Raw genomic sequence first — 20169 nt, 5'->3', positions numbered from 1 at the left:
TGATTGCAATGTGGAAGCTGGCTACTCCAGACTGCTACCAATCGGTCGCTAACCAGTTCAGAGTGGGAAAGTTGACTGCTGGACTCGTGTTGACAGGGCCATTAATTGCATCCTGCTCCGAAAGACTGTGAGTCTGGGCAACGTGCATGATGTTCTGGATGGCTTTGAACAAATGGGCTTCCCTAACTGTGGAGGGGTGATAGGTGGCATGCATATTCCAATTCTGGCACCAAACCACCTAGCTACCAAATACATTAATCGGAAGGGGTATGGTTCTCCAGGTGCTTGTAGATCACTGTAGGCGTTTCAAGGATATTAATGCAGGCTGGTCAGGAAAGGTGCATGACGCATGCATCTTTCGGAACACTGGTCTGTTCAGGAAGCTGCATGCAGGAACTCTCTTCCCGGACCAGAAGATCACTGTAGGGGAAGTTGAAATGTCCATTGTGATCCTGAGAGACCCTGCCTACCCCTTAATGCCATGGCTTATGAAGCCATTCCCTGGGCTTCTCGACAGCAGCACAGAGCGGTTCAACAAAAGGCTGAGTAAGTGCATAATGACTGAGTGTGCTTTTGGCCATTTAAAGGCCTACTGATGCTGCCTATATGGAAGGCTGGACCTGGCCGATGGCAGTATTCCTATGCTTATAGCTGTGTGCTGTATGGTCCATAACATTTGTTAAGGGAAGGGGGAAAGCTTCACTCAGGGCCGGACCTCTGCAGCTCAGTGCCTGGAGGCTGAATTTGAACAGCCAGAGACCACGGCTATTAGAGGGGCGCAGCGCAGGGCCATAAGGACCAGAGATGCCTTGAGGCAGCAATTTAAAGCTGAAAGCCACTAATATTTGTTGCTATGCTCAGGAGTTCAGTGCTTGTAATGCTAGAAGGTGATTGTGATTGGTGCAGACGATGCATTCTGAAGGTTTAAGAAAATTGTCTATTGCTTTGCAGGGCTCTGTTGGCTTTCAGTTAATAGAATAAAGATTGCTTTCAAGCCAAAACAATTATTTTATTAAAAAACAACAAGAGGAGACAGACAAACAAAAAAACGCATCAGCACTGCGGGGGATGGGGGAAGTGAGGGTCCCAGGAGGAGGTAAGATCCTGGGACAGTTAAAGATTTGTGTATGTCCACTTATCATATCCAACCTTCGCCTTTGGGGTACAGTACAGCAGGTACTGTACTTCAGCAGGGCTAAACTGCAGAGGGACGGTTGTTGAGTGCAGTGGGTACTGGGAGTCCGCAGGGCTGGACTGTGACGGGGCAGGAGTGTAATGCAGCAGGTACAGACTGGAACCAGGAGATTGATAAGTATGTTGGCAGTGTCTGTGGGGCGAATGGGAAAGAGTTTTGTGACAGCAGCTGCAGGGCAGGGCGGTCGCAGAGCTGCTCGGTTTGCAGTGCTAGTAGTGCCTGGAGCATGTCCACTTGGTGCTCCGTAACAATTAAGAGCCACTCTGTGGCTTCATTCTGGCGTGCCGCGTTCTCCTTTCAGTCCCTCTTCTTGCTGTCCTGCCAGTCCTTCAGTTCTTGTTTTTCAGACGTGGTGTGCATAATGACCTCACGCAGAAAGACATCTTTAGTTCTTTGTGGCCGCTTTCTAATTCTGCGCAACTGTTCAGCTGAGGCTGGGCTCCCAAGGTCATATCTGTGAAGCCAAAATGCAACATTTTACAGAAGCAGTATTGTTTGCAACACACAGAGCACTGATTTAACACACAGCCAGTATTCACATACCTGTTACTAACTGGCTGACCCCAGGCAAGCACATATGAGCCACAAGCCTTGTGAGGGGAGTTTGAGCAATGGCCTGCTAAACCCAGGGTTCTGAGCTCAATCCTTGAGGGGGCCATTTAGGGAACTGGGGTAAATATCTGTCTGGGGATTGGTCCTGCTTTGAGCAGGGGATTGGACTAGATAACCTCCTGAGGTCCCTTCCAACCTTGATATTCTATGAAGACCCCCCCCCCAATGGTGAGTAACCGCAGGGGCAGGGGAAATCAGTGTTCCAGGACCGTACTGTACACTGGGCATGTGGCTCTTGGGGAGAGCCAGTACTGTAGAGGGGGCCTTATAATCATTCCTGTCCCCACATTTCCACAGGCTGTGTTCATTATGGAAGACACTTCACTGCTGAGGGTGAGCAGTGAATCAACGGCGGGTCTTCTCCAAGACTGTGGCTTCTGCCCTGGCCCTTATGCAGCTCGCCTATGTGCAGCAATGGTTCTCCCCCAACCCCAGTGATGGCACAGTGGCATGGGTGGGAAAGTTATACTTAATGGGGAAGAAACAAAGCAGCTCTGCCAAAGAACCCGCAGCAGTGGATTGCCCAGTATCCCCATGAGAGTTCTGTGGAGATCTCTGTGGCAGATTCCTGTGAAATGAAGGAGTCAGTCAACAAACACCCTGTTCTACTGCTCAGACTAGGCATGTGGTGGTATGTGCATCATACAGACACAACCCTGCTTTCTGACCCTCTTGCCCCCAACAACTCGCTTAGCGATTCCCAAAATCAAAGCCACTTACCGGGAGCCTTCTCTCCTGTTTGCGCTTTGCCAAGATCTGACTGCTGCGACTGGTTAGTCTCCTCTGGGGTAGAGAACAGCTCCTGGCTGCATGCATCTCTGGCCTCCAAGTCGTTCTCTGCCTCTGGTCCCCCTCCCTATCCTTGTCCAAGATTTCCTGCTCCTGGCTCAGTCCACTCTTGACTGGCACGTGAGCCACCGAAGTATCCACAGGAGCCTTTGCAGTGGAGGTGAGGTTTCCATCAAGTTTCACATCCAGCTCTTTGTAGAACTGGCAGCTCTTGGGCTCAACACTGGAGCGGCGGTTTGCCTCCCACACTGTGTTTCACAGCTCCTGCACTGCGGTGTGTCCCGGTCATGGCCCCTTTCTGTCCTGCATCGTGAAATCTATCCGTAGGTATCATCATTCCTATGGCTGGAGCACAGCAGAGACTGGACAGCCTCTTCTCGCCAAGTGCTGATGAGGTCCAGCAGCTCAGCATTGCTTCAAGTGGGGGAACGCTTGGTGCATGGAGCAGGCATGGTCACCCAGAAAGATGCACGGAGGCCACTGCATGTGTCACTGAGCAAACAGGAAGGGGACTTTCAAAATTCCCAAGGAATTTAAGGGGTGGGAATGACGGTTGGTCACCTTAGGGCAGGCCAGTAGAGTTCAAACTGAGGACCAGAGAGGCAAGAACAGGCATTGTGGGACACCTCCCAGAGGCCAGTCACAGCACTGTAATTGACTAGGGTGTCTACACTGGTACTCCAGCGCTGTAGCCCTGGCACAGAAAGCTGTATGCCTCTTGTCGAGGTGATTTTGTTACAGCACTGCAGCTGCGCAGTTTCTGCGCACTAAGTGGCTTGGCAGTGTGTACACTTTGAGAGTTACAATGCAGAGAGCTGCTTTACTGTGCAGAAACTTGCAAATGTAGATGAGGCCTTGGATTGTAAGGTCTTTGGGGCGGGGACAGTCTCTTTTTTTTTTTTCTGTTTTTGTGCAGCTCCTAACACACTGGGGCCCTGATCCATTACTGGGGCTCCTACGTGCTATGATAATACAAACAATTAATAACTCCTTTTTAAGAGAGGTTTATACTAAAATGAAATTAACCAATTTCCAATCTACTTCAGTGAAACGGGGGGGGGGAGGGGCACGCAGGGGAAACCTGGTTTAATAAATAAAATAAAAGAGTCCAGACATGGTTGTATGAGTTTAAGTACATCACTTAAAATTTACACTTTAGGCTCTGACTGATGCAACTTGCTCACACACACGGAAGTTTATTGGCCTATTTATAATAGAGGAAGGATGGTTCAATGGTAAGAGCACCACCCTCAGATTTGCAAGATTCTGGTTCGATTCCCTGCTCAACCACCGATTTCATGGGTGACCAGGGGTGTCACTTAACCTCTGTATCTCAGTTCCTTATCTGTAAAATGGGAATAGTTCTGCCTCAAAGGGGTGTTTTGAGGTTAACTACATTAAGGAGTGTGAGGTGCTCAGATACTGTGGTGGCAGGAGCCATATAAGTACCTACGATAGATACAAGTATAATTATAAGAATGTCCACAGGGTGAGTTATACCTGTGTAACTACAGAGATATAATTGTGTTGGTATATTTCCCTGTGTAGACAGGCCTAAGAAAACAACTCAGCTGGAGTTGAGATGCTTTCTTTCTAACAATATTTTTAGGAGTGTCTTTTTTTTTTTTTTTTTTTTTTTTAATCAGAGGGGTAGCCGTGTTAGTCTGGATCTGTAAAAGCAACAAAGAGTCCTGTGGCACCTTATAGACTAACAGACATTTTGGAGCATGAGCTTTCATGGGTGAATACCGGATGCATCTGACGAAGTGGGTATTCACCCACGAAAGCTCATGCTCCAAAACATCTGTTAGTCTATAAGGTGCCACAGGACTCTTTGCTGCTTTTTCTGTTTTTAAACTGAGATACTTATACCAATACAGCCCCTAGCATGGAAGCAGTTATACTCACAAAAAGTTTTTCCTACGGGTATAGCTTATTCCGCTTTCTGTATGGGAATAGCTATACCAGTATTAAAGTAGCTTGTACTGATATAACTTTAGGTCCACACTGAGGGGGTTGTACCATTGTGTTAATATACCAGAATAATTAAAGCAGTACAACTTTTGTGTGTAAATGCATTTAGGAGCCTAACTTTAGGGACCCATTTTTGAAACTTTTAGCTTTAGTCTTTTTATCAGGAATTTTTATAGGTAGATCGCACTATATTTATTAAGTAGTTCTAATTCATGTTTAAATTGTTTTTACTGTGTCATTGTATGTCATGGGATGACTGGGTCTTTCTTTAAAATTAGCAAAAGCCACTTCAGCTGGGCCTGTTTACTTTTTCAAGTGCTGTTTTTCAAGGATGTTTGTTTGATAGGGGGAATTCCTCATTTTTTTTTTTTTAATCTTAAACTTTGCTCTTGAAAATTCAAGAGGTGGATTTTCAAAATCCCCAGAATAGAAAATTATCTGTTTAACGACACATGTGAAACTCAATATAAGATTTTATTATACCTTTTGAAGAGATTTTGAGAGATTATTTAAAGTGTTTTCAAATGCAATGAGGATGTGGGGTAAGCAGCAGTTTTGGATTCTGTACTGTTTATTTGATATAGATAGGAGGCAGTCATAGTTGGACAGGAATTGAAATAGGACTCTGCATGAATATGTGAGGCCCTGCAAAAACTAGGGACAGCCCTGCTTCCTTAGTCATGTCTGAATATTCTGAGGGGGTTTTTTTGTTGTTGTTTTTTTGAGGCAGCTCTGAGGGCTTCAGAGAGATCCCCCAATATCCTGAGGTTAGTCTGCTCAAATTCTCCCTTAAAGTTTTGGAAACCTTGCATTACAGAAAAAATGCTGAGTTTAGAGAAGTTGTACCACACATCAACCATTAACAGAAACTGTTTCTTAATGACACTTTGTCTTCAAAAGCTTGTTGGGATTGTGGGGCAGTTGAGTTCCAGAGTTCTTTGATTCTTAAATACATATGGTCTTGGGGTGATGAATCGTAACCATAGAAGCAAAAGTATGGCCTTTCAAATTATCTACATTTCTGATGAGGAAATGTATTTTATCGCAGTGGATTAGACCAATTCTGCACAGGTGTTATTTTTAGTTGTCTCAGGTGCTGCATCTTCTCCCAGGGGAGAGACTAATTTATTTCTCACAGTTGATAGCTTAACAATTGCTGGATACAAGACACACATTATTCTCTCTTCAGACTGTCCATGAATGTAGGGATTCGGTTTCTCAATCAGAGGACTGTTTGTGGTCTGAATCTTTATCTCCAGATAGTAGCGTAGTCAAATAACTGGAATGAAGCTATTTCATGAAAAGAAAACTGCAATGATGATATCCCTGTGTCTTCATTTGGTACTAACGTGGAGACTAATAATGAAAATTATATTGAATGGGACATTTTATATGTATATTAAAAGCAGGAGAGAGACAACATGAAAAAAACACAAAACACAAAGGCGTGACAACTAGCTGGGGCTCAAACTAACACACTAAGAATTTTTTCCTTGACTACTAGGTTGTAAACCTATTTTTTGAAGTTGTGTGTTACTACCATATATACTCGTTCTTATGCCGAATTTTTTTAGCAAAAAAGAAGGGACACACCAGAGAAGGGGGTCGACTTATGAATGGGATAGAGAGGGAAAAGTGGGACACAGCCTCTCCTCCCAACGGAGGGAGCAAGGAGAGGCAGCAGAGCCAAAAGGGAAGAGGCGAGGTCAGAGTCTCTCTGCTTCTGACCACGCTGCTCTCTCCCCAACCTCCGAAGCAGCTGCAGCTCTGGGGCTGGCAGGCTGCAGCTATGTCGCTTGGCACCGCCCCCTAAAGCAGGCTGTGGCTGCACCATCTGAGCGCCAGAGCACACTGCGGCCTTGCCGCCTGGCCCAGCCTGCTGGAACATGCTGCAGCCGCGCCGCCTGGTCTGGCCTGCTGGAGCAGGCTGCAGTTGCGCTGCCCAGCCTGCCAGAGCAACTCCAGCCAGGCCAGAGACATCCTCCCTGGCGGTCCCCAGATAAGGTGGGTGGGGATGGGATTGGTGGGGGAGGGACCTGGGCTTGTGGTTGGGTCATGTGGGGGAGTGGTCACAGGGTTTACTCCCCTGACTTTCAGCTTCTCCCCCTCAAAAAAAATTTCCCTCCCAGTTTCTGTCCCAGCCCGTCAGGGTAAGCAGCTGGCGCGCTGGGACACTTTGTTTACTGAGGTTTACCTCTGTGCCTGCGGATGCTCAAGGTAAATAAACCATCTCGGCCCACCAGCGGCTTATCCTGATGGCCTGGGAGCCAAAGTTTGCTGAACCCTGAATTATAGGGTCGGCTTATGAACGGGTTATAAAAATTTTCCATTTCTATTTATCCATCTTGGGGTGGGGGGCGGGGTCAGCTTATAAATGAACCAGCTTATGATTGAGTATATATGATATTTTGTTCACTATTTTATAAATGTAAACATAGCCAGATCTGTGGTAAACAGCTACTCATGGGATTGACAAAATATAGTTACTTAAACAGAGATGTTCAGTGCTTACTTTGTAATGAAAGAGGTGTCAGGGCTCAAACAATTAGGTGCTGGGGCTCAGGCAAAATTTTTACTTTCATAACTGATGCGGCAAGCCCAGCGGTGCCAGGGCTGTGAACTGCCAAGCCTAGAGGTGCTTGAGCTGAGCCTTGGCACAAATAAAGCAATGGAGGTGTTCTTCTAATTAAGCTGGAGGAGCCTTTTACTCCACCTGTACAGTACATTTGGGATATAATCTGGTTTGCTTCTTGATAAAGGTGTTCTCTTGTACAGATTTCATTGTAACCTTATTAGAATACTTCATCTTGTTTTTCTGACTGCATTTTAGGTTTGTCGAGCTCACATTGTGGCTACTGTCTACCTACAAAATATATACTTATTTGCATAAACATTTGGATACTTATACTTCGTAGATCAGAATGCCTTTCAAAAGCGGATTAGAATTAACTGAGTTGCAGAATATGACTGTCCCTGAGGATGATAACATCAGCAATGATTCAAATGATTTTACAGAGGTAGAAAATGGCCAGATAAATAGGTGAGTATTTTTCCACTGATGCTGTCTATCCTGTGAAACACACTGTTTAAAAACAGCATTCTAATTTTCAGTATATCTCTTGAATTATTCATTACTGAGTCATGCTCCATTTGAAAATGTAATTTGAATTTCTTATATGACATCTGTTGGGCATAGGCTGCAACAGCAGATAAAGCAAACAGAGTAGCAATGTATTCATCATTTTGAATTTTTCAAATGAGTCTAATAAAATGCATAAACATACAGAGTAGCAAAATGCTAACATTTCAAAATATCTGCATATACAATACAAAAAATAAAATAAATAACATTAAACCAACAAACATTTTGGGCAAATATAGGATTTTCAATAAAGGCTGTTTCACAATCTGATGTATGTAACCACAATGGTTGCAAAAATGTTCTTTAGACTTCTGTGAATTGATAGCTCATGCTGTTAACAGGAAATGTAGATCATATCTTCCTGTCTGTTTAAAACTTTCAGCAAATGAGAATGTATATCAAACCTTTGCTCCTAAGTTTGCAATAGCACAAACCTAATAGAAAATGCACTTTTAGAAAAAAGTGACAGATTTATAACTAAGGTTCAAATTTAAATGTAAAAAAAAAAATTCTCTGCTCAGCAATTAAAGTAAAATACAATTATTAAATGATTACTTAAAAATTATTATAGCATTTATTTTTGTATACACTTTTTGTTAATTTAATACAATAGAACAATATTGTTTCCATCATAATAAACCCTTCCAAGCCTTATTGCAAGGTAAAGAGTTAAATTTTCAGGTTTTGAATAGCCTTCATATTTATGGTAAGGATCTGCTGTTGTACTAGAGTGGCTGGCTGTTTCTGGGGCTTTTTTGAGCTGGAAACAAAGCTCCTCTCTGTGCTCCTTATTACACCATATGCAGAGTTTTTCAGCTAGAGCACCTGAGTGCCATGTAAACTCTTCCCATTCAACAGCCTACATTCAGCAACATGACTTAAAAAAGACATCAAAAGTATACAAGTTCCAACTCACTAGAAGCCCAGGGCCAAATTCTGTTTTATATGAATAGAAAAAATCTGCATAGTGAGTAATAAAATGTGAGTTCTCCCTCAGAAAGAGGGTGACTGATTTGCACCTCATATGTAACTGGAAGGGGAATCTGCTGTCTGCCCCCAACAGATCTCAGGACTCTTGACATTGACATTGCAAATGTTTTTCCGTTTTCACTTGCTGTATCTTTCTGAAAATGAATAGTTTTTAAAATGTATGAGAAATTCGGATGTAGATAAGCAAAGTCAGACCAATCTGATAGATGTGAAGCAAATCTGTAAAACTAGCAATGGGATTAAGTACATTTTAACAGCAACATATGTATCTAAGTTTGTCTTGGTTTAAGGGATAAACTCAAAAGGGAATTATACAGGAGAGATGATGACTAAGACTTCTTAAGATATTTTCCATCAGAGTGTATCCTTGAGGAACCACAGACAGAGCACAGAAAATCATTTTTAAAGAGAACCTGTAAAGTTAGTAGACTAAATGCATCCCTCATTTAACACCACTGAAGTCAGTGGATATACAGACATCTGAATATGGCCCATAGTCAAAACAACACCACATTCTCATCATGCATTGCCAGTAATAAGGTCACAGCCAGGGTAGTGAGAAGTGTAATAGAACTTTAAATTGAAAGGTGCAGGGGTATAATATAGCTAAGGCTTCTGATTTAAGATTTAACCAATAAACACTGATTTAACCTTGTCAAGGTTCCTCCCCCACTCTGAACTTTAGGGTACAGATGTGGGGACCTGCATGGACACTTCTAAGCTTAATTACTAGCTTAGATCTGGTAACACTGCCACCATCCAGAAATTTCAGTGTCTGGAACACTTCCTGTCCCCCCAAAACCTTCCCCTCCCTGGGCAGCCTTGAGAGGTATTTTCACCAAGTTCCTGGTGAACACCGATCCAAGCCATTGGATCTTACACAAGGAGAATTTAACAATCCCCCCCCTCCTTTCCCCCACCAATTCCTGGTGAGTCCAGATCCAATCCCCTTTGATCTTAAAACAAGGAAAAATCAATCAGGTTCTTAAAAAGAAAGCTTTTAATTAAAGAAAGAAAGGTAAAAATCATCTCTGTAAAATCAGGATGGAAAATACTTTACAGGGTAATCAGATTCATATAGCCTGGAGGAACCCCCTCTAGCCTTAGGTTCAAAGTTACAGCAAACAGAGATAAAATCCTCTCAGCAAAAAGGAACATTTATAAGTTGAGAAAACAAAAGTAAGACTAATACGCCTTGCCTGGCTGTTACTTACAAATTTGAAACATGAGAGACTGATTCAGAAAGATTTGGAGAGCCTGGATTGACGTCTGGTCCCTCTTAGTCCCAAGAGCGAACAACCCCCAAACAAAGAGCACAAACAAAAGACTTCCCTCCACCAAGATTTGAAAGTATCTTGTCCCCCCATTGGTCCTCTGGTCAGGTGTCAGCCAGGTTTACTGAGCTTCTTAACCCTTTACAGGTAAAAGAGACATTAACCCTTAACTATCTGTTTATGACAAACCCACCTCCCCATCCCCCGATACTAAAAAAATAAATAAAATGAATAAGTAAAGGAAATCAGTGTTTATCCAATAGATACCAGAAAACCCCCAGACATAGCTACTCAGTTCATGCTGATTTCACCCCTTGTGCAGTTTGTTTATATAGGCAATATCCCTGCTCCCTGGCTTGTATTTAAGGGCCTGTCTATGTGGAGCAGTAATGCAAACCATGGAGTGTGATTTCTAAAGCACACCTTAATTGGTTTGTGTAGACTCTGCTGGTGTGCACTAAAGGTTCCCTAGTGTGCGCTAATGTAGTACTGCTTGAAACAGTACTATGTTAAAATGCATCAGGTATCAAACACTAAATGCGAAACCAAAGGTTTAGTAACAAGGATGCAAAGGTTTATTCATTTTTATACATATAATAAAAATGAAAATACTTCTTTTGGGAAGTACCTGAAAAAGCTTCTCATTACAGTATTAAAAACAGCCCCAAAAACCTCAGTTTTTGGACATGTACATAGAACTCTAATTGTTAAAAATAACCCCCCAAAAATGAGCCCCGAAAAAGATAAAGCCCAAAAAATAGCCCACAATACTTTCTGATGTATTGCTATAATACATGGTTTGATTCAGAGTTTATTATATATTTACAGTTAAATTAGAACTGTATGGCCCTGACCTGAGGATGTTAGCTCATCGAATGCCTTGAAATTGTAGCAAATTGTTGGGGATGATATTTTTTAAGTAAAGCCACCCAGAGTGTTTTTGGTTTGGTGTTTGTTAAAAGAATCACCTAAAATTATCTAAAGCAAAAGGATCTTTGAAAAGGGGTGGCAACACATGGTTAGGAATGAAATTTGCATAATTGTTGATGCAATAGCTAGGGCCCAGAGATCCATGTGTAAGTTAACAAGGAAATCAGGGACACTGCAAAAACTGAACAACCAGGCCAAGGGTTACACAATCTAAAAGATTTCAGCAGAGAAAAGAAGTGGCAGAAAATACATGCAAGAAATATAACTCCAAGATGGTGAAGCCCAAAAGCAGGGGACAGACAGAAAAATAGCAGGGTGCTTTTGTTGTCCTAGTGATAATAGATTTCTAATGTGCACATTGTGATGACAAAGCAAAACAGCATGTGTGAAGAGTATGGAGGAAGAGAGTTATGTTACTCTAAAGAGCAGCTCTTCTGTTAGTGCTTTCCTAAGCTAAACTAAACTGAACTTTATAGGACAATGAGCTAAATCATTGGCTTTGCCAGGGCCCTAAAAGATGACTTTGATGGAAATACTAAAGGCCAGATTCTTGGCTACACCCATGGAGTACCCAGTGCAGCTCAGGAGGGGGATGTGCTCTCCCCCACCCTGGGCTGGTTAAATTCAAGGCCAGTCCCACAGTTTAACTCCAGCTGCTATTGGCTCCTGTATGGCAGCCTACAGAGCATAGGAAAATCCCAGACATGCTCATTTCCCTCAGCTGTACCCCTTGTACCAGGAGCAGAGAAATTAGGTGGCTGTACAACACTAGAAGATCCTCTACAGTGGGATGAACTTCCCATGGCTGGATTTGTTGTCTTTATGGCTAAGATCTACCAGCAGGTGCACCATGCTAGAGGATCTGGACTAATAAGTTCTGTTAAGGTGTATGCAGATTAATTACCATCCTGTCTACAGAAGCAGTACTTCTCTTTTACTAAAGATCCAGGAATAGCTTTCTATATGTCTTAGGTCTGGTTCTGTTCTCACACTACTGTAACTCCACTGACTCCTGATTTACACAAGTGTAAATGAACATAAGGCTCGTTATAACCCTTTAAATAGCTAAATTTGACCCCCTTTTGCAGGTATAAAATCATGCTGTGCTTATAGCATTAAAGTGTATATTCATATTCTTTACATCCTCATGATAGAATATGTATTCTCTGACTTCTTTTCAGCAAGTTTATTTCGGATCGGGAGAGCCGAAGAAGTCTCACAAACAGTCACTTGGAAAAAAAGAAATGTGAAGAATATGTAAGTCTTTCTTTTTCTCTCTCTCAATATACTGTTGATTGTGAACTATACAACCCTTAGATCTGCTCTTCAGAGGTGCTAAGCACCTACAACTCCAGCTGAGCCGGGAGAGCTGCATGTTCTCAGCACCTCTAAAAATCCGCTCCTATGATTAATGGAAGGCGTTTTTAAAAATACTGGAAATATTTAAAGCAATATATATTGCCCGCACTATTTCTGTTCTTTAAGTGCATTTATCCCTTCCATTAAGCAGTAATTGGAATGTCCATGTGAAAAGGTTCACTAGGATTTATTCTCTTTCAAATCTTGCTTTGTATTTTTCTGCTGTAACATTGCTGTAGCAGTAATTACTTTTATTTCCTATAACGTAAAACTTGGAATTCACAGTGTATGTGCATTGTATAATGAACTCTAAACTATTTATATGTCTGTTTTTCCTGTGTCCAGACTCCAGGAACAACCTCATTGCAAATGTCTGTCTTTAATCTCAGCAATGCCATTATGGGTAGTGGAATTTTAGGTCTTGCCTTTGCATTAGCCAACACAGGAATCATCCTTTTTGTGTAAGTATCCACACAGTGAATAGCAGGACAGGGCACGCTTTCATTTTGATTTTAAAATGTTTGCATTTAGAGAGAATGTGGTTGTCTATAAACCATTCAAAATGCAGTGGGCAGTTTTACTAAATGAAGTATGCTACATACATAAGTAGCTGGGATTTCAGAGGTGCTGGCTTCAGTAGCAGCAGCTAATGCCTAGATCTCTGATTTAGGTAACTAAACATGGACTTAAATATGCGAGTTTGATCATTTTGGTCATGGGTTTCAGATATGAATGTATCACAGTGATTCATGAGGTGTAATTTTGGACCTGTTGAATTCAATAAAAGTTTAGCCATTGGCTTCAGTGAGGCCAGGATTTTACTTGGAGTCTCCAAGCTGCATAAGTATTAGAGCATTTTTGGACAAGAAATGGTACGAAAAATGTTAGCTTATAAACAAGAGAATAGATTACCCAATTTATATTTTAATCACTAATTTGTTATCCTACTTCTCCCAGAGCTCTAAAAAACAAAATTTAAAGAATCACACACCCTTGGGTGAATCTTTGGGTGTTCTATGTCCAGGTCCAGAATCTCACTCACTTTCTCTATCAGTTCCCTGGGTAAGATGACCAGAAGGGTAGTTTTTTATTAAGAGACAAATAGCAGGCTATATTTAGGTATTTTTAATATGTGAACAGCTAAATGTCAGTGATTAAAAACCTGTCCTGATCTCCATGAATCAATGAGAGTTTTGCCAGTGCCTTCACTGGGAGCAAATCACAAATCCAAACACTTATTATTTTAGCGATGATTGTGAAACTACTTCTGAAATACAAAGCAAATTAAAATCCGTCAGCATAAGCACTCTGTGTAATATAATAATGGTAACTTACAAAGAATAGGGTAGGCTATGCAGTTTGCACGACTTGTTGGAGGCAGTGTAGAGCCGCTCCACCCAAGGGGAAGCACTAAGACAAATTGTATCTCTCTCAAAACTGCCTGGCGTGTATAGGGATTTACACATGGCATTGTCTAGAAGTAGGGCCCTACCAAATTCACAGTCCATTTTGGTCAATTTCATGGTCATAGGATTTTTAAAATAGTAAAATTCATGATTTCAGCTATTTAAATCTGAAATTTCACAGTGGTGTTGTAGGAGTCCTGACCCAAAAAGGAGTTGTGGGCGGAGGGTGTTGCAAGGTTACTGTATGGGGTTTGCAGTACTGCTGCCCTTACTTCTGCGCTGCTGCTGGTGGCAGCACTGACTTCAGAGCTGGGCAGACAGAGAGCAGTGGCTGCTGGCCAGGAGACTACCTAGGAAGGCAGTGCTGCTTCCAGCAGCAGCACAGAAGTAGGAATGGCATGGTATGGTATTGCCACTCACACTTCTGCACCACTGTTTGCAGAGCTGGATGCCCAGGCAAAAGCCGCAGCTCTCCAGCTGCCTAGCTCTGAAGTCAGCGCACAGGTAACTGCGGCAATACCATGACACACACCCTTCCCCCCCCCTTAAAATAACCTTGCAAACACACACACACACATCCCGCAGCTCCCTTTTGGGTCAGGACCTCCAATTTGAGAACCGCTGGTGTCCTCCATGAAATCTATGTAATACAGGATAAAAGCACAGAAAAAAACAGATTTCACAGGAGGAGACCAGATTTCACGTTCTGTGATGAATTTTTCATGGCCATGAATTTGGTAGGGCCCTATCTATAAGGTTCCACTGGCTGGCGTGATGAGAAGCATGACCATGGTTTCTCCTGGTCCCTACTTCCTTTAACATGGTTTATTTACTGCAGTGTGGAGGGAGGAAGTAGCCCCTACTCTTAGAGGCCATTATTGTGCCTATTCTTCAGGTGGATCACACAAGGCATAACCCCCAGTGGCAAGGCAGAACACAATCTGGCCCCAAGACACCTGGCTGCTTCAGTATTTGTCCTAAAACCAGGGTAAGGAACACTTGGACAGACAAAGCTAAAAAGTTCCAGTTGTTCAAATGCAATCCCAAGGCTTAGATGTTTAATTTTTATACAGTCTATGCTGACGGGAGAGAGCTCTCCCATTTGCATAATTACTCCTGCTCTCTGAGCAGCTATAGCTATGTTGGTGGGAGAGCTTCTTCTGTCAATATAGCACTGTCCTCACTGGCTCTTAGGTCGGTGTAACTTACATCACCCCAGGGGGATGGCTTTTCCACACCCCTGAGTGACTTAACTTATGCTGAAGTAACCGCTAGTGCGTACAAGCCCTAATACTTTTTTGTGCACAGGTAGGGGAAAAAATGATGAGTAGGAGGCACATGAGATTTATATCCTCTATTTTCCTTTCTGAGATCTAGCACGTGGTACCAAGAGACAGATCTGAAACTTAAAATATGAAAAGATACAAATCAGTTCAGGATTTTTTGAACTGCTTTGCTACTGCAGCACTGACAAATATTTAATTAAAAATAAACTCACTAGCTTATATGTCAAACTAAAAATGGAAGTGGACAGAGCTATTGCTACATCAGTGATTTCTAATTAAAAATTATAGCAGTGCTTCAATTTTTTATAATCAGTTTGCAAATGTCTGTCTTGTGTGTGCAGTACAAGATTGCCCTGTAAAGAGAAAATCATTCTGACTTTCACTCTGGGAATTGACTTGCTTTGGAGAGTTCAGGGTCCTGTCTACCCTACAACTGTAACCAAATTAGGAATCAGCCCCTGGTCCAGTTACGCTTTAAAAGTTACAGTGTAGATGGGAACTATCTGTGTCACTGTAACAGTCCAAAGCATTAGTCTAATTCCATTCTGATTCCACTCAAACTTTAGTTCTTAAACTCTCACAGCCTTGTCTGCTCCTCTCTTCAACACACATAGTGCTACTGAGTGCATCATTAGCACTAACAAGAAGCTAACACCACATTCTGTAAAGCATTCTGTTTCCAGGGGCAGTTGAGAGGTGTGTATCTCCTAAATGCTTACATTAACGAGATAAAAGCAGAAGTAGATCACATACGCCTCTACCCTGATATAACACTGTCCTCGGGAGCCAAAAAATCTTACCGTGTTATAGGTGAAACCACGTTATATCAAACTTGCTTTGATCCGCTGGAGTGCACAGCCTTGTCCCCCCAGGAGCAATTCTTTACCGCGTTATATTCAAATTTGTGTTATATCAGGTTGCGTTATATCGGGGTAGAGGTGTACATGATACTGAACCCTAGATATGCTTAAAAATGATATTTGATAGTAGTTGGACTTGTTGTGAATCAAATACTGGGTAGATCTGTGGAGTTACCCATGTTATACAAAGTATTTAGCTAAGGTGAATACTGGGTAAATTTTTTGTCCTATAAAGAACAGAATTATTCTCTACTTAATTAACTATGCAGATTTAATAGCAGATATTTATTAGCCATGCTTTTGTTAGCTTCATAATGGTTTTCAGTCATGTTAGCAATGTCATAGACAAAGCTATTAAGACCAAAGATGCAGTAGTTAGTGACAAGTTAGAGAGTGAGAGGCAAGTTAGCAGGGAATGAGCCATCAAACCAGTCTTCGAGATACTAAACCCTAATCTGACTTCTGGAACTCTGTGGCAAATAAAGAGCACTGTTTAAAATGTTCCTATGTCCTGCAATGCAGAGAGTTGAATCCAGTTGATCAAGAATAATTTTTTTTCCTCACAACTTGATCAAATGTATCTTTCCAACAAATATATAGTGCTATCTTTATCACACATTGCTTTACAAATGATTAAAGACAGAGACCAAGTATTATTATTTTTGCGTTTTGAACCGAGGGCCTTGCTGTATTCATTACTTGTAAATTACACAGATTTGAAATGTTTCTAAGCCTTCTTTGGTTTGGATAGACTTTGGTTACTGAAGAGAACCATGCACTGCAATCTAAAAGTAAAATGCAAAGATGGAAAAGGAAATCTGTATGTTAAAAGCCTAATTAAGCAAAAAAGGGCCTGCGTTTCTACCAGCATGACTCTACTGACTCCAGTGGAATCAAATTTAACCCCTACACAACTGAGATCAGAATCAGGATTATATAGTCTTTGCATACTGAATTCACAATTAACAAAGCAACAAAAACACTATTGTTATATATTGTGTAACTTAACACAATAGGTAGGTATGATGCTTTGCAGGTGTAAAATAAGATGAGAGGCCATAGGTGCTTACAGTCTAATATGGCTAATAACTATGAGTTATGCCATAGAAAGACTCTTTCATATCAGCAATAGAGCAGAAATTCTCACAGCTGCAGAATGTTTGGAAGTCTGCACATGAGCCAGTCGACAGAGGGACCTTAGGAGGAGGATTCTGCCAACTTTGGCACTTGTTGAGCCGAGCTCTGCTGTATGCTGATTCCCAGTGGAATGTAAGGGGATTTGTGTGGCAGAGCTGGGAGAGGCAGATGTGTGACCTGTTAGTCCACCAGTTTTACAGATCCCCAGGTCACAAAGCCCAGGCTTCTGCAATGCAGTGGGTCACAGTAGTTGCTACAGCTGATGAGTGAAGGAAGCAGCTGTGGACAGACAGCATATCTTCCAAGTGTGGGTGGTAGGATTCTGTTCCCCCTAGTCCTGCATCGGTCCTCTGCATATAGCTATACACTTGGCTTGGACTAGGGATGAGAATGTTGCCCGGATTTCTTATGTGGTTGCCAGCACTTTTTTAAACTGTACAAAATGTGAAGCATGAGAACAATTTTGATGATACTGAGTTGTCAAAGCTTCACTGCTTATGTTTTGGGTTTGCAAAGAGCTAGGGGCACTAACATTTTCATTCCATTCTGTGGGATGGTACTGGCACTAGGCTGCATAAACCACATCCATTCTGTGGGATGGTACTGGCACTAGTCTGCATAAACCACAACCCTCACACAAACAGGCTTTTCATATGGCTTTAATGAAAAAGAACAAGTTTCTTATAGCAACTTGTGAGACTCCTGAGGGGAGGTAAGGAAACAGATCAGATCATCACCTGGCTGGCTTGCAGCTGTTATTTTTACCTCTGTGAAGACGCCCTTTGCTTGGTGTCAGCAAATTAGGAGTTTAATGTTAAGGGCTCAGTTACAGCTTGCTTCAACAGCCAAGCAATGACTAGCAAAGTGACTAGCTTCAACAGCTAAGCAATAATGGCTGGAGACATTATGCCCACATAGTGCAAAAATGTGCATGTGGCCTCTGGTGGGAGCATGCTCAGCAGCAGCACTTACTCCACCTTATGAAAAGGTTCAGTGTGGGCTCTCCCAGCACTGCCCTCCAGGCATTACAATGTACAATGCAGCCAGGGTGGACAAGTTCCTTTGGGAAGTGCAGTGCTAGTGTCAGCTGTTTGGTGCCCCCTTAAGATCAAGTAATGCTTGTCTGCATCACTGTGGCATGTTCTGTACAGTTACACTGAGAAGAATGGGGCTTCTTGTGCCCTTTTCCACTCTACCCCGCACCTCAGGCCATGCAATCATGGCAAGAGCAGCTATTTGGCCCCTAAATACATCTAGTCTAAGGAAGAAAACATTGTTCTCGAACTGTCATTCCTGCATGTTCTTTTCAGTGAAAAGACTTGTTTTTGGCATTTTAAACTGCACACCTATTGTAGCAGCTTGTTTTCTGTTTAATTTTAGATTTGTTTACATGGTGTCCTAAGACATATTGTCTTGATAAAAATGATTGTTTTAATACTCCTTACACATATCATGAAAATGTGTCAATCAGCCCATGTAACTGTACACAGAGAAAAGGAACACACAGTGCTTGAATTGTACCCTGGTCTACAGGAGATGGATCACTGAGCAAGGGTAGTGTTGTGCACTTGACTCATGGTACTGCCTTGTTGTCAGGCATGCTGCTCAGTCCCTGGCAAATACTGACTAAACATTCATTCCCATTTTAGTTTCCAAATTTTTCTGCAAACCAGTGATTACAGTGCAGGGGTCAAATGATGGATGCCCCATCACAGGAAACACCAACCGTAATGCAGGATGCAGCAAACCCTTCTGCCTCTGCTTCTCTCAGTGCAGTACAGGGACTGGAGTTGCCAGTGCCATGCAGTACATCAGAGGAGGTGTCTCTGCTGTCTCCCCTGCTCAAAATCTGTAGCTCAGAGACCACCACTCTGGGGAGCATACAGTGTGAGCTAGTGCCAACAGGGATGCTAGTGCAAGGCAAAGAACTACATCTCCTTCCGCTCCAGAGCAGCTGGAATGGTGCACAGACTGGGAGAGATCACACTACATCCTGTACAATAGGCTAGCAGGGCTACTTGGGACAGTGCTGCCCCCACTTTCCCAGTGTCACTGGCAGAGTCAGGCACAACAATATCAGGAGATACCATCAACATCCTCTGGAACATGGCTTGGGAAAGAACATTAGGATGTGACCTCGTATGGACATTAGGATGTGTCCTTATATAAACACTTAGATAAAATTCTGTGCCTCAGATTTTAGAAAGATCGTTAACTAAGTAGTTGGGAGCATAGGGCTCACAGCTGCTCTGACTAGATCTTCCTGCTTAGATGGAAGGAGATTTTTATTTTGGTTTAGATTTAAAGTGGGAGGGGTTACTAATTAATAGGCTATAAACTTTGAGCACCACAAGTTGATCACGGCTGGCCTTCAATATAAGACTTAATGGGCCAGAGCCTCATTTATACTAGGTCCCCTTTTTACACTATAGCAATGTAAAGAAGCCATAAAGCATGTCAGTTATATTTATACTTTAGGGCCCCTTTGCACTGCCAGAAAACTATGAAGGTGGCTTAGTGTAAATGAGAATCTGTCCCAATATGTACAAAATTGCAGCACCAAGGAATTCTTTTATTATAATACATTTTATTTTTCACTCTCTTGTAGGTTTCTATTGGCTTCAGTGACATTACTGTCTATTTATTCAATAAATCTCCTGTTGATATGTTCAAAGGAAACAGGTAATTTGAGACCATAATGTATCAATTTAGTAGGAGGGAAAAGGACAGGGGGTGAAAGATGTTCAGAATAAAGCAAGGTGCCTGGGGTTTTTTTTTCTCATCAGTTTGAAAAAGAAGAGAGAGACTGGGCCAGAAGCCCTCAGAGTTACTCTATATTTATACTGGTATAAGTGAGACTAGAATCTGGCCCATTGCTATAAAGAAAAGATATAGTCAAGCCAATTCACAGTGAATTCTGATATGGTGAAACTCCCTTTAGTGAAGTAGAAGGAAAGACTCAAACTGTTTTATTGCATTACAATCTGAAGATTGCAATTCCAGTTATAATGAAACTGTATAGTGAAGCTTATCTGGGATAAGATGATATCACTAAAATAGAGTTGATGTTGTTCCCAACAGTACTCATGGTATAATAATAGGTACTTTCCATATAGAGAAGAAGCCACACTCTGCCCTGAGGAGCTCACAATATATGTCTAAATACATGTATAAATTCCATTGTAATGTTAAACTCCTTAGGCTAAGAATAGGCT

The 20169-nt window shown here is 42.1% G+C and overlaps 1 protein-coding gene across 4 annotated transcripts in view; it reads left to right on the top strand.

Moving 5' to 3' along the window:
* The window catches only part of SLC38A1 (solute carrier family 38 member 1), a 46693-nt gene that overhangs the window by 10007 nt on the left and 16517 nt on the right, over positions 1-20169 (top strand). Inside the window, exons 1-5 of one of the 4 annotated variants that reach the window (XM_050936261.1) lie at positions 2334-2756; positions 7401-7610; positions 12088-12163; positions 12611-12726; positions 19563-19636. In XM_050936261.1, coding sequence (XP_050792218.1) covers positions 7492-7610; positions 12088-12163; positions 12611-12726; positions 19563-19636 — 385 coding nt within the window. In that variant the 5' untranslated portion in view covers positions 2334-2756; positions 7401-7491. Of the gene's footprint in view, positions 1-2333; positions 2757-6440; positions 6575-6686; positions 6788-7400; positions 7611-12087; positions 12164-12610; positions 12727-19562; positions 19637-20169 lie in introns of those variants that run through there. The other 3 variants (XM_050936259.1, XM_050936260.1, XM_050936258.1) reach the window with 3 other exon arrangements.

Source organism: Gopherus flavomarginatus, chromosome 1 (assembly GCF_025201925.1).
Source record: "Gopherus flavomarginatus isolate rGopFla2 chromosome 1, rGopFla2.mat.asm, whole genome shotgun sequence".
In the NCBI taxonomy this organism is placed as follows: Eukaryota; Metazoa; Chordata; order Testudines; family Testudinidae; genus Gopherus; species Gopherus flavomarginatus.
The sequence above is the reverse complement of the archived record's forward strand: the minus strand, read 5'-3'. Positions and strand labels throughout refer to the sequence as shown.